Source organism: Neolamprologus multifasciatus, chromosome 17 (assembly GCF_963576455.1).
Source record: "Neolamprologus multifasciatus chromosome 17, fNeoMul1.2, whole genome shotgun sequence".
NCBI classification, from domain to species: domain Eukaryota; kingdom Metazoa; phylum Chordata; class Actinopteri; order Cichliformes; family Cichlidae; genus Neolamprologus; species Neolamprologus multifasciatus.
The window spans coordinates 19,236,798-19,258,463 of NC_140455.1; the positions used below are offsets into that span (position 1 = coordinate 19,236,798).

The following is a 21,666-nucleotide window of genomic DNA, read 5'->3' on the forward strand; positions in this document are numbered from 1 at the left end:
GAAGTGTGGGGTGAAGTGGAGGCTGTAAAAGTATTCATGTTACAATCAAGTCATATTTTTGAGGTTGATGTATATTTTACCCCAGTAGCACATGGTTTGGAAATATTTCTAACATAAATAACTGTATAGTTTTTAAATAAATAATTTGTTTATATGTACATATATTAATTTTAAAACCCAAACTGGCACCTGTTGCAGCTTGTGTACTGGGACCTGCTTCTAATTAAAATACACAAGGCACCACAGGAAACAGGCTTTTATTTTTTTATTTTGCAAAAAACAGACAATCGAAAAACAAAACAAAAATCAGCAGCGCTTCAAACACTGCTATGTGTGTGTGTTTCTTTGTTCATGGCTGCAGTTCGTAGCCCAGCGGGTCGACTCCTCGGTCCAACAGAGCGAGAGACGACTCCCTCAGTTTCTGCAGAAACCTCCTCAGCTCCTCCTTAGAGAACACCTGAGAGCAAGCGAAGAGGAACAAAGAGTTAAAACAAAGAAACAGAAACCAGGAATTTCTACAAACTTGAGTTTCACGTTCCAGTACAGCTGATGTGAATATGATCTATCAACTCAGAGTATGTTCACCCCAAGTTAAGTCTGTCCTTAAGTAGGGAAAGTATTTACCCCACTTTAATTTCCATCAGCTGAAGATGGAATCCTAATTTTATATTTGACTTTAAATGTAAATAATCAGCTGTAACCTGAGAGGGACAAAACTAAATAAATAAAAGTAAGAATACTGGCAGATTCAGGTAAATGCACCTTAGGCATAAATTTGTAAATCCCACATTGCCTCGTTTTCCACTTAGTCAGCTGTGAGACATTTTTTCCATCAGTGACTAAGTACAACACGATCAATGACTGATCATTGAGATCACTGATCAGTGTGATCTGTGCCTGTAGCTTTGCACAGATCTGTTTGTTTCTCAGTAATGTAAATGTTTCAGAGGCACAGACAATCTGAAAGCGGCATCACTGTCCAATAATGTCTCTGTCCACATAAACTGATGAATGATTATAAAAGTGTGCATGTTAAACACATCTCACTGGGATTCCAGTGCTTGTAAAATCATCTGATGGCCTTGCTCTGAGCTTGGACAGCGACTTCATGAATGAGAAAATAAAACTGAGTGTCAGTCAGGCGGTTCAGGTGTAGCAGGAGGGGTGGAGTCAGAGAAAAAGAGCCTGCTGAAGAAAACCTGTCTGCTCTCATGGTAATAGACTCAGAGTTGAAGTCAACTCTCTTTCTGGAACAAAAAAAAGTTTCCCTTCAACTCAGGATTAACAAACTCAGTTGATAGCTAAACCTGCTTCCGGGAGTAATACCCTGACAAAGAAAACATAAGTTGACAGCCGGAAGTTCATGCAGGCTTCGGTTACCTGGTAGAGGCGGTGCTGGTCAGACGAGATGATGTCAGCGAGCCGCAGCGCCTCCTGGTGTCTCGACGAGCTCTGCAGCACGCTGAGCAGCAGGAAGCTAAGGCGTGGAAGACACAGAGAGCGCAAAGCTGCCATTTGGTGGCTGCGCTCTGAGTCTGGCTCCGAATCCTGAAAACCCAACCAACCAAATATTAAATTACCACATGGTCACGTTATGAATGTAGCTGATGCTCCTCAATTAATCTTTTAGAGTTTGTGTGTTGTGATTTAAGCAGTAACCTGTCTGTTGTCGACCATCCAGCCTCCATCCACGAACAGCAGAACATTGTAGATCCTCTCTTTCACATCTTCCGTCAAAGCATCCAAACGGCAGGACCAGGCGGACAGCGAGGCCTGAAAAACCAGACAATGCACATGTGGAACATCTGCAGTGGTAAAGTTTTTATTTTTAAATACTGATGCCTTAACTAAATAAAAAATAAATAAATTAAAAAAAAAATACCTGGTACTCCTTTTCCCTCATCTCATTGGCTACCCTCTCAGTGAATTTGGCCTCGGGTGCCGGTGCTGGCTTCTGTGGGGCTGAACTGCTGTGTGTGAACCAGTCAGTGAACGCCTCGTGGGCCTCCTGCAGGACCATCAAAGCACACGTTCAGTCCAATACATCTCAGTGAACTGGGTTATAAAAACAACATGAAGAGAGGTGTTGCTAACAGACCAGGTAGGCTCTGATGCACAGGTGTTCTCTGATGGCATTCTCGTCCTCAGCAGGAAGCGGCGTGGTCTGACTGATTCCTGACCACTGGGAGCAGATCTCCCTCATCGAGTCTTCCGGGACTTTAGAGAACACCACCTTGGCTGCGTCATGTTTCTGCAGAGCTAAGGCACGACAGATGAAGGAAGTCAGCTGACCACTAAATCGCAATTTAATTGGAACAAACAAAACCATCAATAAATAAACAGCTAAAAGAAAAAAGTACCCAAAAAATTCCTCATGATGGCATTTGACTGCTTCAGGGACTCCGCTCGGTGGGCAGGGTCATACAGGAGCCAATCAATGACATCAATCTTCCTTTGGTCCTCCTATCAGAGCACAACATCACTGTAGCCATGTTTACATGAACAAAATATCTTCAGCCTGATGAACACTTGGATTAGAAGATCACTGTTCATATGGACCCTAAATTAGCTGGTCTGATCAAGACGTGCTTGAACAGAAAACATCATTCAGACTCGTCAAACGGAAACAGACGTTGTTGGAGCTGTGTGAATTATCTGTTATCTCTCTGAACTTCATACTATTGTTTCTGCTTGTGTTTGATATAGGCCAGCTCCAAACAAACTGCCATAAAATACATAATTCCCTTAGGGATTATGTAAGTATTCTAATTCTGAAAAGTGGAGATACGGCGCATCAATGACTCAGCAGACTTGCGTATATGGAATAATATTTATGTCAGAAGTTCGGTGCAAGAAAAATAAATCCTTAGCAAATTAATTAATTTCAAGGGTGCAGGTATTCATTGCAGAGTCACTCTCTCGCAGGTAACGTCCTGTGAAAAGTCAGTCGAGTCGAGCGGGAAGGATTCAGATCCAAGAGCAGAATTACCTGCAAGAGTGTGAAGCTCTCATAGCACTCAAACCACACACTCTCCAGACATTGTGCGTGATGGCTGCTGAATTTAACTGTGCAAGTGGCCTTAAATATCTTTTCCGGTTTCCACACAGTTCACCAACACTGGAACACTCTGCATACCTCTGCTAAATAAGGCAGTTTTTTATGTAGAATTTTTAAAGGTTTAAACCAAAGGTGTGACACATGGCCTAATACGGTGGTTCTCAAACTTTTTGCTAGCCCCTGTGTAATATTACTGTGTAATACTATTCAACACTACTATCAATACATTTTTCAAAAAATGTCTCTGTGCAAAATGGGTTTAAAAACAAACAGCTGTGGGATACTGTTTGTTATTTTAACTGGGAGAACAAATTGTGGCAGCATGATATTATTTGTATCCCACTGTAACTTTCCTGTATAAAGAGGTAACATCACCAAAATTTCATTGTAAGAAGTGTTTGTGAACTAAAAATCCAGAATGTGGGATACTGTTTGTCCGTGATTTGGACAGCCCAGCGCATGCTCCCAAAGCAGGGGAAACAAATGCAGGTGCAGGTGAAGCCAAAGCCAAGATATGCATCACCATATTTTCTAGTCTTTGGCTTGAAAGGAAGTTGGTTTGGAAACATATGTGGCGAAGGTTCGTTCATCTTCTGCTTTGCATTTGTGTGGAAGCCCCATCAAAACCCTCTCCATTATGCTAGCAGTGTCCAAGCATTCTTTTTTTTTTTAAATTTATACTGCCCCCTCCCCCCGCAATGGCTCTGCGCTCCCCCTACTTTAGGAAACACTGCCCTAATATATTCCCACACGTGTGCAAAGTTACATTTGTTATAATTTAGACAAATTACTTGAATGACCTCATAAGAGAAACTAAATCCAAAGTGAACACTTTGGTCGTTACCTTTGTAGTTCCCGTCTCCAGCGTCTGGCTGTGGTGCGTGAACTCTGTGTCGTCTGTCTCTCTCACAGTCTCCACCACCAGCTTGGTTATGGCAGAAACATCCAGACCTATGCACACACATGGTCAGTTTTCTTTCAGTGATAAAGGGTCTGCTCTTACTGACCTCAGCGTGTAACAGTCTCACCAGCTTCAGTGGCGAGCTGCAGGCAGCGGGGGCGGAGTTCCGGCTGGGTGACGGTCTCCAGGAACGCAGCATATTGAGAGATTGCAAGGTCGGCGGGAAGCTGGCCGACGTAGCTTGCCACAAGGTCTGTCTGCTGATCTTGGATCAGAAGGGAGACGTACGCCTTCACCACATCAATGCACACTTCCTCCTAGAGGCGAGAGGAGGGAACACGACATTTAAAAATGTGAACCCATAAACAAACTGATTATCCTCGATGTGAACGCCTCATTCACTGAAAATATAACTGAGCCACTTAAATTCCTCTCAGAGCCTGGTTCTGCTGAGGTTTCTTCCTGTTAAAAGGGAGTTTTTCCCTTCTATTTGTTGCCCAGTGCTTGCTCATAGAGGGTTTTCTGACTGAATACTGTGGGGTCTTTACCTTACAATATAAAGCGCATTGTTGTTATGATAGCTACATAATAGTGTTTGTGCCTTCCGTCTGATGAGCTGGTATTGAAGTTCTGCTGTGTCTCCAGATTTTTTTAGGATTTGGGGAACTTTGGGGGGGGGGGGGGGGGGGGTTATTTTATATATATATATATATATATATATATATATATATATATATATATATATATCTATATATCTATATCTCACACCTAACCAGCTCAATTCTTTACACTCAAAATTTGTATGGGGAAAGAAAAAAAAAAAAAAAAAAGGCTGGAAACATGACCAAAAATGAAAAAGTGATTCACTGTTTGCAGTTTTGTTCATTAATTATTTATTCTTTGAGAGTTTTTCAGTCCTGTCTTCTTTACTTTAGGGAAGAAGCTGAAAGATACATTTAAAAGTGAGGTGAAAGTTACATTACATCAGATCTAATCAGCTCTCAGTATCTATAAATTAAATACAGGCTAAAGCAAAAATTTCTCATAAAATGACCTGTAAGAACCTTTAACCTGAATTTTACCTTTAGTGCCAAACCCAGGGAGCGGAAGAACAGCACAAGGTGAGTCATGAAGCGCAGCAGGTGCGAGGGGAGGGGTTTAGATGCAGTTAGCCAATCGGAAAACTCCTCCAACAGGCCTGAGTGAGACACAAACATAAAGGGGTTCATGAGAAACTGGAGCTTACATGTTTGATGCGACCCGTCGGGTCAGAGCTGGTCTTACCATCCAGGTCCCCCAGGATGACAAACTTCTGGATGACATGATAATGCTCTCTCGTCTCCTCCAGCACCCTCTGCGCACAGACAAATAAACAAACAAACACCGGTTTACTGTGCTGTGCAACTTCAATATGTCCCACCAATCACATTCAGTTAGAACCGGTTTTACCTTCGACTCAGATGCTTGAAGCTCCTCAAACACTTTCTCCATGGTCCAGCTGCAAGAGGAGGCAGTAGATCAGAGACGAAGCAGTTTTGTTTTTTTAATTTATTTACTTTATTCTGTGTGTGTCGTACTTGGCCTCCAGGTACTCCCGTGGTAACGTCTCCACCTCATGATGAGCCATACCCGAAGACATGAGATCCTTCTCAACCAGTGAGTCTACCATCACTCGGAAATACGCCCACACGCAGTCCTCCCACGATTCGCACACTGCCAGCAGCTAACACACAAACACAGAGTCAGGTCTGCCATTATCTAGGATTCGACTGACTGTAAACACAGAGGTGACTCTGAGCTGCTGATTTCTGATTAACACAGAAACTGTTTATATTACCGGTTTGAGGTTCCCACTCAGGCTGGCGTAGATCGCCCTCTCATATCTGTTTAACTGCTCCTAAAACACACATTTTATTTTGCTTTATTCTTCTCATTTTCAAGCTTGACTGAACACAAGCTCAGTCTTCTTATTTCTCACACATTTGGTAATGCATGACGTACCTCCTCGGCCATTCTCCAGCAGCAGGCCTTCCATATGCCTCTTTGTGGGTTTCCTTCAACTGGCTGCAACTCGATACCACCTGCAGAGAGAAGAGGACAGATAGACAGTCATGCAGAGGAGGATCGTACAGGTATACTTTGTATATAAAAAGGTGGGAAAAGTCCCAGAAATTCCTTTACTTAGGGTCCTGTTGCGTTTCCTTATTTCTTGTCATAAATGCTGTTACAATGGTGGATGTACATATTAAACATGGATACAGTTAATGATCACTGTGAGCAGCAAGCCCAGGCTTCAGAAATTGTAATTATCATGATGGTTCCTCTTCCTTTCTCCAATTAAAGCAGGTGTGTCAAATTTAAGTTTCTTCAGACCTCCCCAATGGCCATTCACACTACACCAAAGTTATTAAGCAACAGGTAAATAATTAAATGGCATAAAGACAGAAAGATGTTATTTCACCATCTACCACAGATATTGGGGGGTTTTTTTTGTTTGTTTTTTTAACAACTCACACACACACACCCCAGTAGTACCTGTCAGCCTCCTAGTAGACACCCCTGTTATCATCAATTTTAAACTCCTAGGTCACTTGTTCCTCAGTTATCGCATTTAGAAGATTTTTAAAAAACTGGACCTTTGACCTTGAGGTCAAGGTCACTGAGATTCAAACCAGTCTGAGATTTTTGGTAGAAGCCCCTATTAATTTGAGCTCTATATCACTTCGTTCTCGAGTTGTTGCACTCACTCGGCGGGGTGATGTCACCACCCCATCAGCCTTTCAGAGCCGAAGGGCAAAAAGGGCTATTTCTGTGAATAGCTATTTCTGTGAATTTCTGCTTTATGAATACAGGTCAGTCTGGGGAATAAGCTTCCTGAACTTCAAATAGTAATTTTACATTGTTTTTCCTTACAGATTATTCCCAATTAATCTCTGTCATGCTGACAGATTCCACTCTTTCATACAGCAGCATTTCTGTGTCATTATGTTGAAAAACAGAAAGGCTCAGATTTCTTACAGAATTTCTGTCGTTGCCTTGGATGGCTGAGCACAGATATTTAAACTTAAGTAACATCACTCCTTGTGCTCGTTACTTTGGGGTCAGACAGTACCTGAGGTCATGTTGGGGTCATGGTAGAGTTTCCAGCCTTCCAGAGTTGCTGCTCTCCAGGCCTGACCACAGCGTTTGCACAACCGCTGAGCCTGAAAAAACACAAAGACAAACCGCTGAAGACATGAACAGGAAATGAAACTTCACAGCATCCACCAGAGACCATCAAAACTTTTCATTATGTGCTCCAAGCTCCTCTCAGCTTTCCTGTCCTTATGATGCACCTAAGAGATTGGAAGATCCTCCATGATGTCTCAGGTAATATCACCCTAAGCACCAGCACGACACCAATAAAGTGCACTATTAAATTATCTGCCTCTGATTATCCTGAAGCCACCGGGCTTTACAGCTTTCCTGGTGGAAATCCTTCAGAGCTTATACATTTTCTGGATCACAGCAGAGAGAAACAACTAAAAGCTTGACTTGTTTCAGTTTTTAAACAAAACACTGAGTGTTTTTGGATTTTTTGTTACCCTGACTGAAGAGGCTGGGATGAGAATTAGAGCGTGAACCTGAGACTATGGTTCCCACTCCGGGTAGCAATGAGTTTCAAGACTGGTTTCAGTCTTATATAGCACTAAGTTGAATTTGTCTGGAAGGTGAACTTTAATAAAAACATTAGTTTATTGATGCCCCTCTATCCCCTGCTGTGCGTCTCAATGTCTCTTCACCTCCTCGGTCATCCCCGCTCTAATCAGTGTGAACAGGTTCTTCAGCAGCCGGGCGTCGTCCTCTCTGTCCAGGTCAGCCAGAGGGCGCTGCTGCCGGAGGGGGGCATCTGGGTCCTAAACACACAAACATTATGGACACATTCAGAAACATAGGGGACAAAGAAATTATGTGATTATGTTTGCAGTAACAGGCCTCACCAGCTCAGTGACCAGAGGGACTGTGAAGGTGGTGCCGCTCTTCCTCCTCATCTTCAGTGCGTGGAGAGTATTCTCCCTAAAACACAAATACCCCACCAATGACTTTAATGCACATAACAATGTGGGCTTTATGCTTACATAAATAAACAAAGGGGCTCACCAGCACACATTTTTGGCGTAGTATTCGATGTTATCAGAGAAATCTCCAATCTGGTCCTTGGCAATGCTCTCCAGCCAATCAACGACCAGCTGCAACACAGCAACCACCAGGGAAACAATTAGCCTTACAATCGACCCACCACACTAACACCGGTGAACATCCAGGGAGTGGACATTGAGATAGTGGACTCGTATATGTACCTGGGTGTTCATTTGAATAATAAACTAGACTGGAGCCACAACACTGATGCTCTTTACATGAAGGGTCAGAGCAGACTCTACCTGCTGAGTCGGCTGAGGTCAGTTGGAGTCCAGGGAGTGCTTTTAAAGACCTATCACTCTGTGGTGGCATCTGTCATTTTTTACAGTGTTGTATATTGGAGCAGCAGTTTATCAGCAGCTGAGAGGAAGAGGTTGGATAAACGTATTAAGAAGGCCAGCTCTGTTCTGGGATGCACCCTGGACCCAGTGCAGGTGGTGGGAGACAGAAGGACTCTGGCCAAAATAACTTCTCTGATGGACAGAGTCTCCCACCCCATGCATGTAAATGTTGCTGAGCTGCAGAGCTCCTTCAGTGACAGACTGCTGCATGCTCAATGCACGTAGGAGCGTTTCCGCAGGTCCTTCCTCCCTACAGCTGTCAGACTGTACCATCAAAACTGCTCCCAACAAACATAGAGGTTTACATCAGCGCTGTAACTTGCACTATTTTATCAACCGATTCACACTATGACCAGGGTTTGCCTCTTAACTTCATTTAATGTTATTTAATTTAATAACGGTACAGTACTCTGTTTTTGGTAACCATTGTCCTTGATGTAAATTTGTATAAATTGTGTATGTTTTTGTTCTGTGTCTTGTTTGTATATGTGTCTTTCTTGCTGCTGTTACACCCAAATTTCCCCTTGTGGGACAATTAAAGGATTACTCAATTCTAGACAACCTGCAAACCCTCATCACTGTAACTCTTTCTTTTGTGTGAGTGTTAGCTACCTGGCTCTGTCGTATGACGGCATCTCTCTGGAAAAGCTGCTCCACTACAACCTTCTCGCTCTCGCTGGGCACCTACAAACACAAACAGGTAATCATTACAGCTTCCAGAAGACTCAGATTCCTGCTGTGATTGTGTTGTTTACTGAAGCTAGAGCTCTGAGTCGTTTTAAAAGAGGACAAAAACAATCCAGTATACGTTACTCACAACCATGTCTGTCATGAGGTCATCCTCCAGCGCCAACTGGACCCGATCTCTACATGAACACATTTGAAAGTTGAGCAGACAGCTAATTAGTTACAGAAAGTGAATCAGTGAATTAGGTACCTGTAGAGCGAGGTAATGAGCCTCCAGGTGCAGTTCTCCTGCTGCAGCAGCCAACGGACGCCAGCTGTTTTACTATTCTGACCCGCTCTGAGCACCACAGACTGCAGCACATCCACCTTAAGGCATGTGACAGAGGACAAGAGCATTTAAAATGAGCACAGCACAGCTTTCACACCACATCAAGCAAACTCGCCCACCTTATCCTGGCAGAGCGCCTGATAATCATCCAGTAGCTCAAACACGGCCGAGGAAGAGTGTTTCAGAAAAGCCCCAAGGAACTCTGGGAAAAGACTGGCAGCGGCTTAAAGGAACAAAAACCGGAGCGTTAGCGGGAACAACAAGACACCTGCAGAGTAACTGGGCATGCTCAGGTGATTTGCTCACCAGCCTCTCCTGGGTCATCCTCCTTTAGGAGAGCTGAGCTGAGGTTCCCGATATCTTCTCTGAAGAAACTTGTGTTCTCCAGACCCGAAACAGGCGACGTGTACATGCCGTTAGTCCAATCACTGTCGTCCAGATTCTACACACACACACACACACACACACACACACACACACACACACACACAGAGCATCATTATGGAGTTGGCAATGAGTTCAACATAAATAAGTTCAAGCAGGGTTTGACAAAACTGATACACTGAAGGTCTGGAGTATCTGAGCAAGCTAACTGGTCAGCAGCTGGCCTGTTTGGGTTAGTGACAGCATTTCCACCAATCACAACTCAACTACCTAAACAAAACCCACACTAATCAATGTGTTTTTTTCTGCTGTCTGTATTTTCACATTAAAGAAAGTTTGCGACATCACTGACACAAAGACACCATTCTTTGTGTCATGGAAAACAGTGGAAGTGCACAGAACTCACGTTTTCATTTATTTAACAAAATATATATACACATCAATAGAAAAGTGTGTGTATCTTACCAGACTGCTGAGTGCGTTTCTGGGCGTGTGAGTGTATCGAGGCGTTCGGCCTCCTGGGGCCAAAATGGATGAAACATCTGGAACTCTGGGAGTAACTGAGACAAACAGATGAATGAGAAGAGAGTGGAGATTTAGTCAAATATAAATGCCTCTGATACCTGTAGTGTGTGTGTGTGTGTGTGTGTGTCTTACCCGTCTGTCTGAAGAGTGAAGCAGGTGTGTTCCTGAGCGGGGGCCGGGCTGGTGTCACTGTGGAAATGACAGGGCTGCCGCTACCGGGTGATGGGACTGACAGCAACAGTCAGGAAAACAAGCAGCTTCTACTTTATCAATGAACACTGTAGCAAACAGCTCCACACAACAAAACCCCAGATAAATTAAGCACTTCCAGTCTACTTATGCCACCATACTAAACACAGACGCAGGCGGCAATCAGTCAGTTTATTGCATTAGAAAAGTGAAATAAAAAATCCACTTTTTTTTAAATAAGAAAAACGATCAAGAAAGATTGCTGATAATCATCATCATGATACCCAGAATCTCTTGCTGGGATTTTAGGATTTGTTGCACTTGCTTCATACTACAGAACTTAACCATGACTCAATAATCACAGCAATTTCTGCACCATACAATAACACACCAACGGGAGCTCATTTATAATCCAACCCATACACCATGTCCCACCTGGACTGTGTTTATGCATTTGTGTGGAAGCTCCACCAAATGAAGCACTCCAAACCAACCAACATTAATTGAACTAGGTTATAAAGCCCTCCAATTCTGAGACTCCACCATCTAAAATGGACAAGAGGGGACAAATCACAGTTTAAACCGTAGGGTTACAGGTTCCTGTTCCCATTTTAGAAAGGTGAATGTACCATAAAGCTTGCAGCTACATTTCCACCTTTCCCCTTTATTAAGAGACCCATCAGCAGCTGCTGGGTTGAGTGGGTTGGTGTAGGGGCTGAACAGGAATCAAGTTAAAGTCTTTCTGCAGCAGGATACAGGCCACTTTCTTCCTCCTCCTGCGGGCAGCAACCGTTACCTCGTCGTCTCGAACCACCGGAGACGGCAGCTCGCTCTGAGCCCTGAAGGACAAGATGAAGCACAAGAAAGCACTTTACCTAGAGAATTATAAACATATTAATGTATGTGCAGTTCAGAGGCTTTTACACCACTGAATTTACATCTTCTTTTCTTTCTCTGCTCTCTTTAGGGGTTGCGACATTAGATCATCTCCCTACCCGTCATCCTTTCCCAAAAATTCTCCTCTCCAAGTCCACCTTTACACCATCCGTGAATCTCCAGAGACCATCTTCAACATCCTTTGTCGAATATATGCACCATCCCTCCTCTGCACATGTTCAAACCATCTCAGCCCGAGCTGTCCTTGTATCTAATCCTGTCCATCCTGGTCAGTTCAGCTTGACAACCTATTTTTTCATTGCCACCATCTCCAAACCATACATTTTGGCAGGTCTCACTAAGATCCTGTAAACCCGCCCTTTCGTGAAGCCATATTGCTTCTTGCTTTTTAATCACCTCACTCCTTAGCTTCAGCATCTCTTTCCCCAGAGCTTTATGGTATGGCTCATCATCTTTATCTCTCTGTAGCTGCCACAGCTCTGGACATCAACCTTGTTCTTGACACATTCGATTATATGTAAATCTTTAAATTACTAGAAGAAGTCAAAAGAAGACAAAAGACAATTTCATTTTCTAATCACTTGTCAAAGGTTACAGTTAGGTTCAACACAAAAAGCCGTGGCACTTCCCGACGGTTCTCTTTAAAAAACAATTTTAGTCACTGGCTTTAACTGTGCCTAAACTAACAAGAAGCGTCACAGTTCTGTGTGAACCCATGCATTGTAAATAAAACAACTACAGCAAACAATTTTGCCACGATATATATAGCTGAGAGCATATCAAAAGTTAGTACTCATAAAACAACAACATACTGCAATCTTTATAACACTTAACGTAGTTCAGTTATAACCTCGTAAATCTAACTTTACGTAATACTTCCCTAATTGCGGTAGTTCTTCCAAAATACTGGCTGCTAACAGCTCTACTAAACCACTAGTTCTTATTTTATTCACCCTAGAAAGCAGCTCTTGTTACCGACTGTCAACTGTACCCAAACCAGAGCATTTAGCCGGTTAGCATCGCCACTCACTGTGAACGGCAGCATTAGCGCTGTTAGCATTGTTAACGTTAGCTAGCAAAGTTGAAGTCCCTTAATTTAGCACACTCGCGGACTAAATAAAAGGCCAACGGTCTGTAATCACCAGACATATGCCCAACTAACCATACATAAGAGTAAAATGTGTATAACTGCTGAATAACGCTTAAAAATAATGTTTTTACCAGTCCATAGCGGTGAGTTGTCAGTTCCCGCTTCACGAGGTTTAACAGGGCTGCTTCTTCTACTTCTTTTCAATTCTCAGCAGACTGCGTCTCTTAATTCACACTGCTGCCCCCACGAGTTGTAATTAGATTGCATCCAGCCTTGTTAATGTTTCCACTGTTTGTTTGTTTGTTTTTTTGTAAACTTAAGTATTTTATTAATCATAGAAAAAATCAAAATTTGATTACGTCCAGATCTATTGAATCACTAAAAGAGAACCTGTCTGATGTAAGCTAAAAGATCTCAAAGCAACACATAACGCCACGATATAAAGAAATGAATAAGAACCAAAGTCACTGACATCTATCACTGTAGAAGGGGTTACAAAGATATTTCCAAGTCTTTGGGACTCCAGGTAACCACGGTGACATCTATTATCCACAGAACTTGCAACAGTAGTGAAAATTCCCAGGAGTTGCCAGACAAAAGAGCCCATCAATGACTCATCCAGGATGTCACAAAAGCCCCTGAACAACATCTAAAGAACTGCAGGCCTCACCTTCCCCAGTTAAGGTGAGAGTTTATGATTCAACAATAAGAAAACAGCTGGGCAAAAATGGCGAGTTCCAAGGAGAAAACCACTGACCAAAGACAGGCCAAAGGCTAGTCTCATATTAGCCAAAAAAAAAAAAACATCTTGATGATCCCAAAGTCCACAGAATATTCTGGGAAAAAATATACTTTTGGAAAGTTTAAGTCCTGTTACACCTCACATAAAACTAACACCACATTTCATAAAAAGACCATCATACTAACAGTCAAACATGGTGGTAGTGTGAATGTCTGGGGCTGCTGCCCTTTAGGTTCTTTGTGTGGCCCAGTCAGTTTGGACTTAAATCAGACTGAGATGCTTTGGCACGGACTTAAACAGGCTGGAAAACCCTTCAGCAATTCTGCAATTCTGCACCCGGCTTAGTTTCTCTACGGAGGAAGACATCTGCCACATAGACCACCTCTGCGCTCCTCTTCCCTCCGGTCCGTTAGCAGCCGCTGTTGCTTGATAGACACAAACGGTAAACGGTGTTAAACTGGGAGGAAGCAGGAACACATTCACTCACTGGGTGTTTCTTTCCTTCTCCTCCTGCTGGAAGTCACGGCCGTGTTACGATCTGCGGAAGAGCAGGGAAGACATTCCTCCGGCACAGCAGCGGGGGTTTGGGCACTGCAGAGGCCGGGAGAGGAGCTTCGAACGCCGGGGAAGACCGGTACTTCTCCGGGGTTTGTTTGGCGGCAGCGAGGCGAGACGGAGGAGAAGCAGGGAGGCAAATGGAAAGATGACCCGAGGTAAACTTTATTCAGTGCGTGGCAGACAGACAGAGAAGCGGATAAGTCTTTTATTTTTATATATATATATATATATATATATATATATATATATCGTTTTAGATGTGAGTGGAGCTGTGAACTTGAGTAGCTCTACCGGTTTAAGTAAGACATAAAGTAAGACCGAGCATCAGGCAGAACTCCGTTATTTTAACCGTTAACCATTACAAACGGCAAACTGTTCCCTCCGGTAGTCTGAAAGCTTGGAGAGGACTTAACGATTATTATGCTATTTACGACACTGGATTACAATTTAAGGAACTTTCTTTTGTGTGCTTTCAGTGTATTGGAGTAAAAACACCAATATTAATCTCTAATATTCAGTTAGGTCCATAACTATTTGTTCACTGGGACGCCTAACGTGGCTTAGCCATTATTACCCTAAAAACACAAAGAAATCTATGATAGAGAGCAGAAACTTCATAAGTCACCAAGTAAACACACTGCTCAGCCCAGCAGCACCAAAAGGCCACTACAGACAATAAAAGTGGATAATGAAAACAACTTTATGACATCTAACCAAGTAAAAGACTTGGGCAAGTGTATCACAGTCAAAGTCTATAACTAAGGGATGACTTCATGAGTGGAAATGGAGATGATTTACAACAAGGTGCAAATACTGGTTACTATTAATGCTTATTATTGAAGTGATTGCTGACAGAAACATGAGGATGGATTGCAAAGTGTAAAGGGTTGTACTCGCTGCTCACAATCAGACAAATGGCACAAAACCGATCAGATAGCTTCAAAGTGAAAATTCATAATGGCTGCAAAAGTAAACTAAAATAATAATAATGTGATATTCTTCATTGGACAAGTCAGTCACCTGATCTCAAACCAATAAAACAGCCTTTCTGTGATTGAAGAATAAAACAAGCAGCAGCTGACAGGAGCTGAAGTAAAGGCATGGCAGAGCATCTCAAAGTAGTAGAGCAGCATTTGGTGATCACTGACTTTCATCCAAGTACCAAAAATAATCCCTATATTTAAATTAGTTTGCCCAATTACGTCTGAGACTCAAAAAGTGAGGTCTATGTATAAATATGATAATATACTTACCTTCATATAGTTAACTCATTGCTTTTGTTAAACCTTTTAATGATTTTTTTTTATTGTAGTTGTTGGATTCTCAAAATAGAAAAACACTTATCTTGCTTGTAGCTTGTATTGTACCATGAGTGTCTTGACTTTTTTTTAGTTTTAGACTTTCTAACACTCGTATCTCTCTTTGGCCAGTGTGAGCAGCTCAGCTAAGTTCAACAAAGCTCCGTCTGAGTAACTATTAACTCTGAGGCCTCCCAGATCATGGCTGCCAGCTTTTTAGCCAACAAGCGCATTGTTGCTGGCCTGCTGGTCAACCTGTTCTCCTCCATCTGTATCGTCTTCATCAACAAATGGATCTACGTACACTATGGCTTCCCCAACATGACCCTGACCCTCGTTCACTTTGTGGTCACCTGGCTGGGACTCTACTTCTGCCAGAAAATGGATGTTTTTGCTCCAAAAAGCCTTCCGATTCGCAGGATTGTGTGGCTGGCTCTGAGCTTCTGCGGGTTCGTGGTCTTTACCAACCTTTCCCTACAGAACAACTCGATAGGAACGTACCAGTTGGCTAAAGCAATGACCACTCCCGTCATCATCCTCATCCAGACCACCTACTACAAGAAGACCTTCTCCACCAAGATTAAACTTACACTGGTTAGCAAAGTCCCATCTGCTTGTTAGAGCTGTAGAAACATGCCAATCTGAATGATACAGGATACTGGGGTTTGGGTCATTTTGGGGTAAGTGAGAGACAATGTCAGCACAATCTGTTCCCCTCTCCTCAGGTACCCATAACATTAGGAGTGATACTGAACTCGTACTATGATGTGCGGTTCAACTTGCTGGGGATTGTGTTCGCGTCTCTTGGAGTTCTGGTGACGTCACTTTACCAAGTGGTGAGTAAATGTATATGCTGACAAAACACTCCACAGAGACTGAAGTAAAGTAATTAACTGTTCTCCACATTTCTCTCTCAGTGGGTGGGGGCAAAGCAACATGAGCTCCAGGTGAACTCCATGCAGCTTTTATACTATCAGGTGAGACCCAGCAACAAACCAAGTAGAAGATCACTGAATACTCAGTATCTAGAGTTAGATAATCTAATCAGTTTTCCTATGTAATGCTGCTTATTATGCGATGGGTTTAGAACTGGACTGCTTACTTTGCTTACCTTGAGTTGTTGGTCATTATTTATTATTATTTTGTCTGTGGATTTTATAAGATGTTAGAATTTATTATGAACTCTATTTTGGAATTTGCAACAAGACTTTTGTACTTGTTGATTTTATTTATTTATTTTGACCAGAGACTTGATTTTGGATTTATTTCCTTTTATTGGGGCCTGAGGTTTGGAGCTTTAGTTTAGGGACATAATTGGAGACTCGCTGGCTTGTCTCGACTTGGAACCAGACTGAGGATGCAAGGCTTTGGACTTTGTTCCCTTTCATTTGGGATTTGGCCTAAGACTTTCAGATCTAGTCCCAGGACTTCTTTGCATTTTTTTTGGAACTGGAGTTGGAAATTAGCCTTTTAATATTTGTTTATTTGCTAATATTTTATTTTGGACTTGTTTCCCTTTGCTTGAAACTTGTAATGCTAATGATTTATTACAGGACTTGTTGATGAACAACTGGACTTGTTGATGAACAACTGGGCTTTTGATTTTGGACAGCAAACTGGATAGTGACTTTAGACCCTGGGCTTAATTTTTGTACTATTATTCATTTCATTTGGATTATTTCCTAGGACTAATAAGTATATTTCTAGGAATGTTTGGCCTTACATTAAAACTGGAATGGGGACTTGTTATTCTTGTCTTGGGATTCTTAGCGACTTAAAATTTTCATTTTTGATTTGCAGGTTGCTGAATTGTGTTTTGATTTGGATTCGTAATGTTTTCTTGGACCCGCTGGTACAGAATTATGTGGGACTTGTTACGAGTTGTCATCTAGAGTTATGTTGGTACTTTTTGATACTTTCAGATGATTTGGGGCTTGTTGACGTTGGCCTATGGCTTGTCCTGTAACTTGCTGATATAAATTATTCAGGACCTGTTACCGTCATGTAGGGCTTCTTCATAATGACTTGCAAATTGCCTTGAGATCTGCTGATTTTTGGTTTGGAGCTTGTTTGTACCATTCAGTTGGCCTGTATTTTATATAGCGCTTTACTAGTCCCTAAGGACCCCAAAGCGCTTTACATATCCAGTCATCCACCCATTCACACACACATTCACACACTGGTGATGGTAAGCTACAATGTAACCACAGCCACCCTGGGGCGCACTGACAGAGGCGAGGCTGCCGGACACTGGCGCCACCGGGCCCTCTGACCACCACTAGTAGGCAACAGGTGAAGTGTCTTGCCCAAGGACACAACGACCGAGACTGTCCAAGCCGGGGCTCGAACTGGCAACCTTCCAATTACAAGGCGAACTCCCAACTCTTGAGCCACGATCGCTCAAGAGTTGCGATCGTTCCAAATGATGGTATTGGAATTGGACTTGGACTTGCAATTAAAAAGTACTTTGTCCACTAGATCTTTAGTACCACGTATTTAACATAGTTTTCAAGGTTTTTGTTAAAAAAAAAACTTTAAAATTAATTATTTAAAATGTATTAATTAAAAATGATTGACGATTGTCACCTCACCAACACAGTGTAGACTAGAGCAGTAAAATCAAATGTTAATCATCTTCAGTGTCTATTAAGCAATGTGTCTTAAAGACACATTACAGGTCAGAGACAGATTAGCTGAGAGCTTTGGAGTAATAGTAGGATGTTATTTATATTTTATACTTGATATAAGTCAATGGCTGTAGATTTTTACTGCACAGACTGTCCTTTTAGGCTCCTCTATCGTCAGCCTTCCTGCTCTGCATCGTTCCACTGTTTGAGCCGCTGACTGGATCCGGAGGAATATTTGGACCCTGGTCTTTGCCTGCTCTGGTCAGACTCAACATGACACACACACACACACACAAAAAGACGCACACAACTGCAGCTGCATGATCTGCAATTGGATCTAATGTCTGGGACTTTCCAAGTAATAGTCTGCCACATTTGATCAAAGACATTAAAAGCGGGGCATTTATTCTGCCTGTCTGTTCTGCTGATAGTCACATTGGTCAGTTGGTTATTAAATACTGCTATATGTATTAATAGATAGAAGTGTTTAATTTAATACATTTTGACTCATGTTCCAAGTCTTAGTTTGAGATTTGGAGCAGCTGGTAACAGTGTTTTCCTTTTCTTCTGGCTGCTTTCTTCTTCCTTCTAGATGACTGTGCTGTTCTCAGGCGTGGTGGCTTTCCTTGTCAACCTATCCATCTACTGGATCATTGGAAACACCTCACCTGTTACGTATCCTCAAACACTTGTGGGCCAGAAGAGGTCTTGCAGTGTCAGTGTTAGCTTCAGTTTGTCGTGGATCTTGTTGGAGTTTACTTTAACAAGTAGATACCTGCTCTTCAGTTTACTTTAACAAGTAAACTGAAGTAATTTGTGCAAATATGAGGCTTTCTTTGGACTTCTTGTGTTCCTGATCTCCTTCAGGGGAGTCATTGGTTTTCTCTGGCAGCTTTGGGAGCTACATATGTGTCAAACTTTCTAGTCTTGTTGAAAGGGTTGCAGAACTTCTTAAAAGGGTGTTTAAGAAGTTCTTTACAGTGAACCTGTTTATGTCTTGGAAAGATTTAAAACCTCCTTGAGTCAGTTTTTGTGTTTCAGCGTCTTGAAGTCTTTGTGAGGAGCTTTTTAGGGATTCAAGAACTCCAAATAAAACAGCTCTTTAAGGGTTGAGAACTTTTATTAAAGGTTTCATGTCTTGATCATTTCGCTGGTTTTCTTAGAAAGTTTTGAGGACTCACCCAGGTTTTTGGAACTTTTTTTTTTTTTTAAGAATTTTTTAAGGCGGGTTTAGGTTTCTGGTTTTATTGGTATTTTGTGAGGAGCTGTCTAACCTAATGCTCATCTAAATCAAACGTAGCCAGTTGATGTAGTTAAGGCATCTAACTAGTGTTTTTAAGGCATGTTGAACATGTTATCCTTCCAGAAAGTCACAAAAGAGAGAAAGGCCTGTACATTTCTCCCTTGATTGCTTTCCTTATGCCTCTGACCCAGATAAGTGGTAAAAAAAAAATGGTGGATGGATGAATCTGTAATCTTACAAAAATGCAATTAAACATCTTGAAGAGGTCTTCAGAGACTTCTGGAAGAGTTGTGGTCTTTTCAGAATAGTGCTGAGGGGTTTGCCTCAAGGTCTTCCTGGTACAAATATTTCAGATGACATTCATAAATGTTGTTATCCTGATTCTAGTTCACAGCTATAACATGTTTGGTCATTTTAAATTTTGCATCACACTGGTTGGTGGATACCTGCTCTTCCATGACCCACTGTCACTCAACCAGGTGAGTCTTCCTGTGCTGCTCTGATGAATCAAACCAGGCAGTTTCCAGTTTCCAAACCTTCTACTCTCTTCCCGTCTCTCACTCAGGCGTTGGGGATCCTCTGTACTCTGGCAGGTATCCTGTCCTACACTCACTTCAAGCTGATGGAGCAGGAAGAAGGGAAGAGCCGGCTGGCTCAAAGACCCTAGGCCATCTTTACATTTTGGTCTGCTGCACAGACTCCTGCTATTGGCCATCCACAGTAAGACCGGCTGGAGATACCTCTTTAGATATTTTTACCATTTTTATTACAGGTATTTTTTTAGAAGAGAAGGGATTTCATCGTGGATCGTGTCAGATTTAAACGTATATGGCATGTTAACACTGCTGTTTGTACTACTTCCACTGAGCTTCAGCAGCACTGATCCAAAGTCTTAAAGAAACCTGAAACTCATCACAAAGGCAGCTCCTCAAGTGTTAAATCCCTCTCATCACGCAGCTTTAACACAGATGGATGGAGGTGTGGTTTAAACCAACCAACCAACCAATCAAAAGAAGGCTGCAGTTGAGCTCTGTGAAAGATCCTTCAGGACACCAAACCTTCATCTGCTGCTGGAGGCTGAAAAAAAAATTGCAATTACAGTAATATTAGAAAAATTGCATCATCATCTGCTGTTTTTCTGATTTTTGGTACTCACATCAGCTGTAGAGTTGAAGGACTTTGACATTTATGATAGTCCAGACATGAAGGCAGAAGACATTGACGGGAATCCATCAGCAATCTGCATGGACATGTTTAAACAAGTTTACATAGTGAAGACTTCTGTCAGGTCCCACCTGTTATCCATCAACCACTGGAAGAAACCAATTTGCTTTGAAGTGAAATTTGAAGGATTTTACTTATTAAATCATCTCAGTGACTTACAGATCATGAACACAGAAACTCAGACACTGTTGGGGCTACAGCAGTTTTCCAAAGAAGAAGTAAGTGGCAGAAGCTTTTCTGTTATCAGCCTCTCTGTATAAGTGATTTCCATAGACTGATGAAAATTAATTTGATTGCCAGTCAAATACCAGTAACTTTCAGGTGGTATGAAGTGATAAATGAGGTTCAATATTCAATAATCAGTTACTAAATAACTTATCCATAAACTGTTCTAAAATTTGTGGAAGACTTTATTATCAGGCAGAAATGGGTCAAAGTGAACTGGTTTATAAAATGATGGTTTCTTCCATTTCTGAGTCTCTGGCTCCTATTACTGAGCTGAAAAGTGACTCGATGCAGTTCTGCAGGACTGAGTTTGCTGTGTAACATTTTTGTGGATTTTGCAAACGTTATTTGTTTGGCCCTTCAAATCAGACACTGCCCTGAATGATTGATTAATCTGTTGGGGGGTTTTGTTGTTGTTTAGAGTCTGCGATAGGTCTAGTTTTATTTCAGATTTAGCCACATTCATTGCTGATGTAACTTTTTAAAATTAGTATTTTTTTTTTTTTGATAAAATTTTCTTAGCTTGTGTAGCTGTTGTTTAGAGACATTGCATTGTTTGTTTGTTTTTTCCTGATCCTTTGTCTTGACCCTGTTGATGGTACAGGTGGGATTTTGGGGACGTGGCTCAGCGAAGCATGACGATCTGCTATTGTGGATTACATATCTGGAGAAATATTCAGTTGCTCAAAGAACTGTTGAAATAAAACTTTAATCTTCTGCATCTACAGTGATTTCTTCTTCATGACACTTTGTGATGTACAGCAGCTTCTGAACATGTAGTCCTCAATCTGACATCCTCGTGCTGAGCATGCTCAGTAGAGCTTTCTTGTTTATATTTCATTATATTTAGCAAATTCAGCCTGCTGAATAAAAACAAATTTAGTGGCAGTTTGCATTGTTTGAGGGTACACAAGTATCTAGATGTGGTGCTCCTGAAAAAAAAACACCATCCGTTAGACTTTATGATCTTGTTTACTTGCTATCATAAATATGCTATTAAAATGACTTCTTTTATTAAACGTGGCCAAAGTCCAAAATTTCTGACATGCAGTCTTATCTACTCTTCACTTTGTATTAAGCAAGAAGGAATGTTGCAAAAACTGACATCTTGTGCACAGAAGCTCTACGCACCTGCTGTTCAAACCTGTGTATTGGAGGCAGCCAATGAGA

The 21,666-nt window shown here is 41.9% G+C and overlaps 2 protein-coding genes across 4 annotated transcripts; one reads left to right on the plus strand and one right to left on the minus strand.

Moving 5' to 3' along the window:
* Positions 1-242: 242 nt before the first annotated feature.
* nup107 (nucleoporin 107) lies at positions 243-12,915 on the minus strand. The gene is made up of 27 exons (XM_085138121.1): positions 12,711-12,915; positions 11,349-11,431; positions 10,536-10,631; positions 10,344-10,438; positions 9,801-9,936; positions 9,614-9,717; positions 9,417-9,532; positions 9,297-9,345; positions 9,092-9,163; positions 8,100-8,188; positions 7,940-8,015; positions 7,742-7,855; positions 7,072-7,162; positions 5,961-6,040; positions 5,797-5,856; positions 5,537-5,682; positions 5,409-5,457; positions 5,244-5,313; positions 5,042-5,157; positions 4,087-4,276; positions 3,903-4,009; positions 2,361-2,463; positions 2,099-2,259; positions 1,883-2,008; positions 1,660-1,773; positions 1,381-1,548; positions 243-457 (listed from the first exon to the last, which is right to left on the minus strand). Exons 1-27 carry the CDS (start codon positions 12,716-12,718, stop codon positions 350-352), a joined length of 2,727 nt encoding a protein of 908 aa, XP_084994247.1. The 5' UTR covers positions 12,719-12,915; the 3' UTR covers positions 243-349.
* A 669-nt stretch (positions 12,916-13,584) lies between these two features.
* slc35e3 (solute carrier family 35 member E3) lies at positions 13,585-21,384 on the plus strand. 3 transcript variants are annotated; one of them, XM_085138190.1, is made up of 8 exons: positions 13,588-14,048; positions 15,310-15,771; positions 15,903-16,013; positions 16,095-16,154; positions 17,967-18,065; positions 18,397-18,479; positions 19,442-19,526; positions 19,613-21,384. In XM_085138190.1, exons 2-8 carry the CDS (start codon positions 15,379-15,381, stop codon positions 19,712-19,714), a joined length of 933 nt encoding a protein of 310 aa, XP_084994316.1. In that variant the 5' UTR covers positions 13,588-14,048; positions 15,310-15,378; the 3' UTR covers positions 19,715-21,384. The 3 variants fall into 3 exon arrangements, with proteins under 3 accessions (XP_084994317.1, XP_084994316.1, XP_084994315.1); XM_085138189.1 differs by having other exon boundaries at positions 13,590-14,034; XM_085138191.1 differs by lacking the exons at positions 19,442-19,526; positions 19,613-21,384 and adding an exon at positions 19,239-19,435 and having other exon boundaries at positions 13,585-14,034.
* The last annotated feature ends 282 nt before the right edge of the window (positions 21,385-21,666 follow it).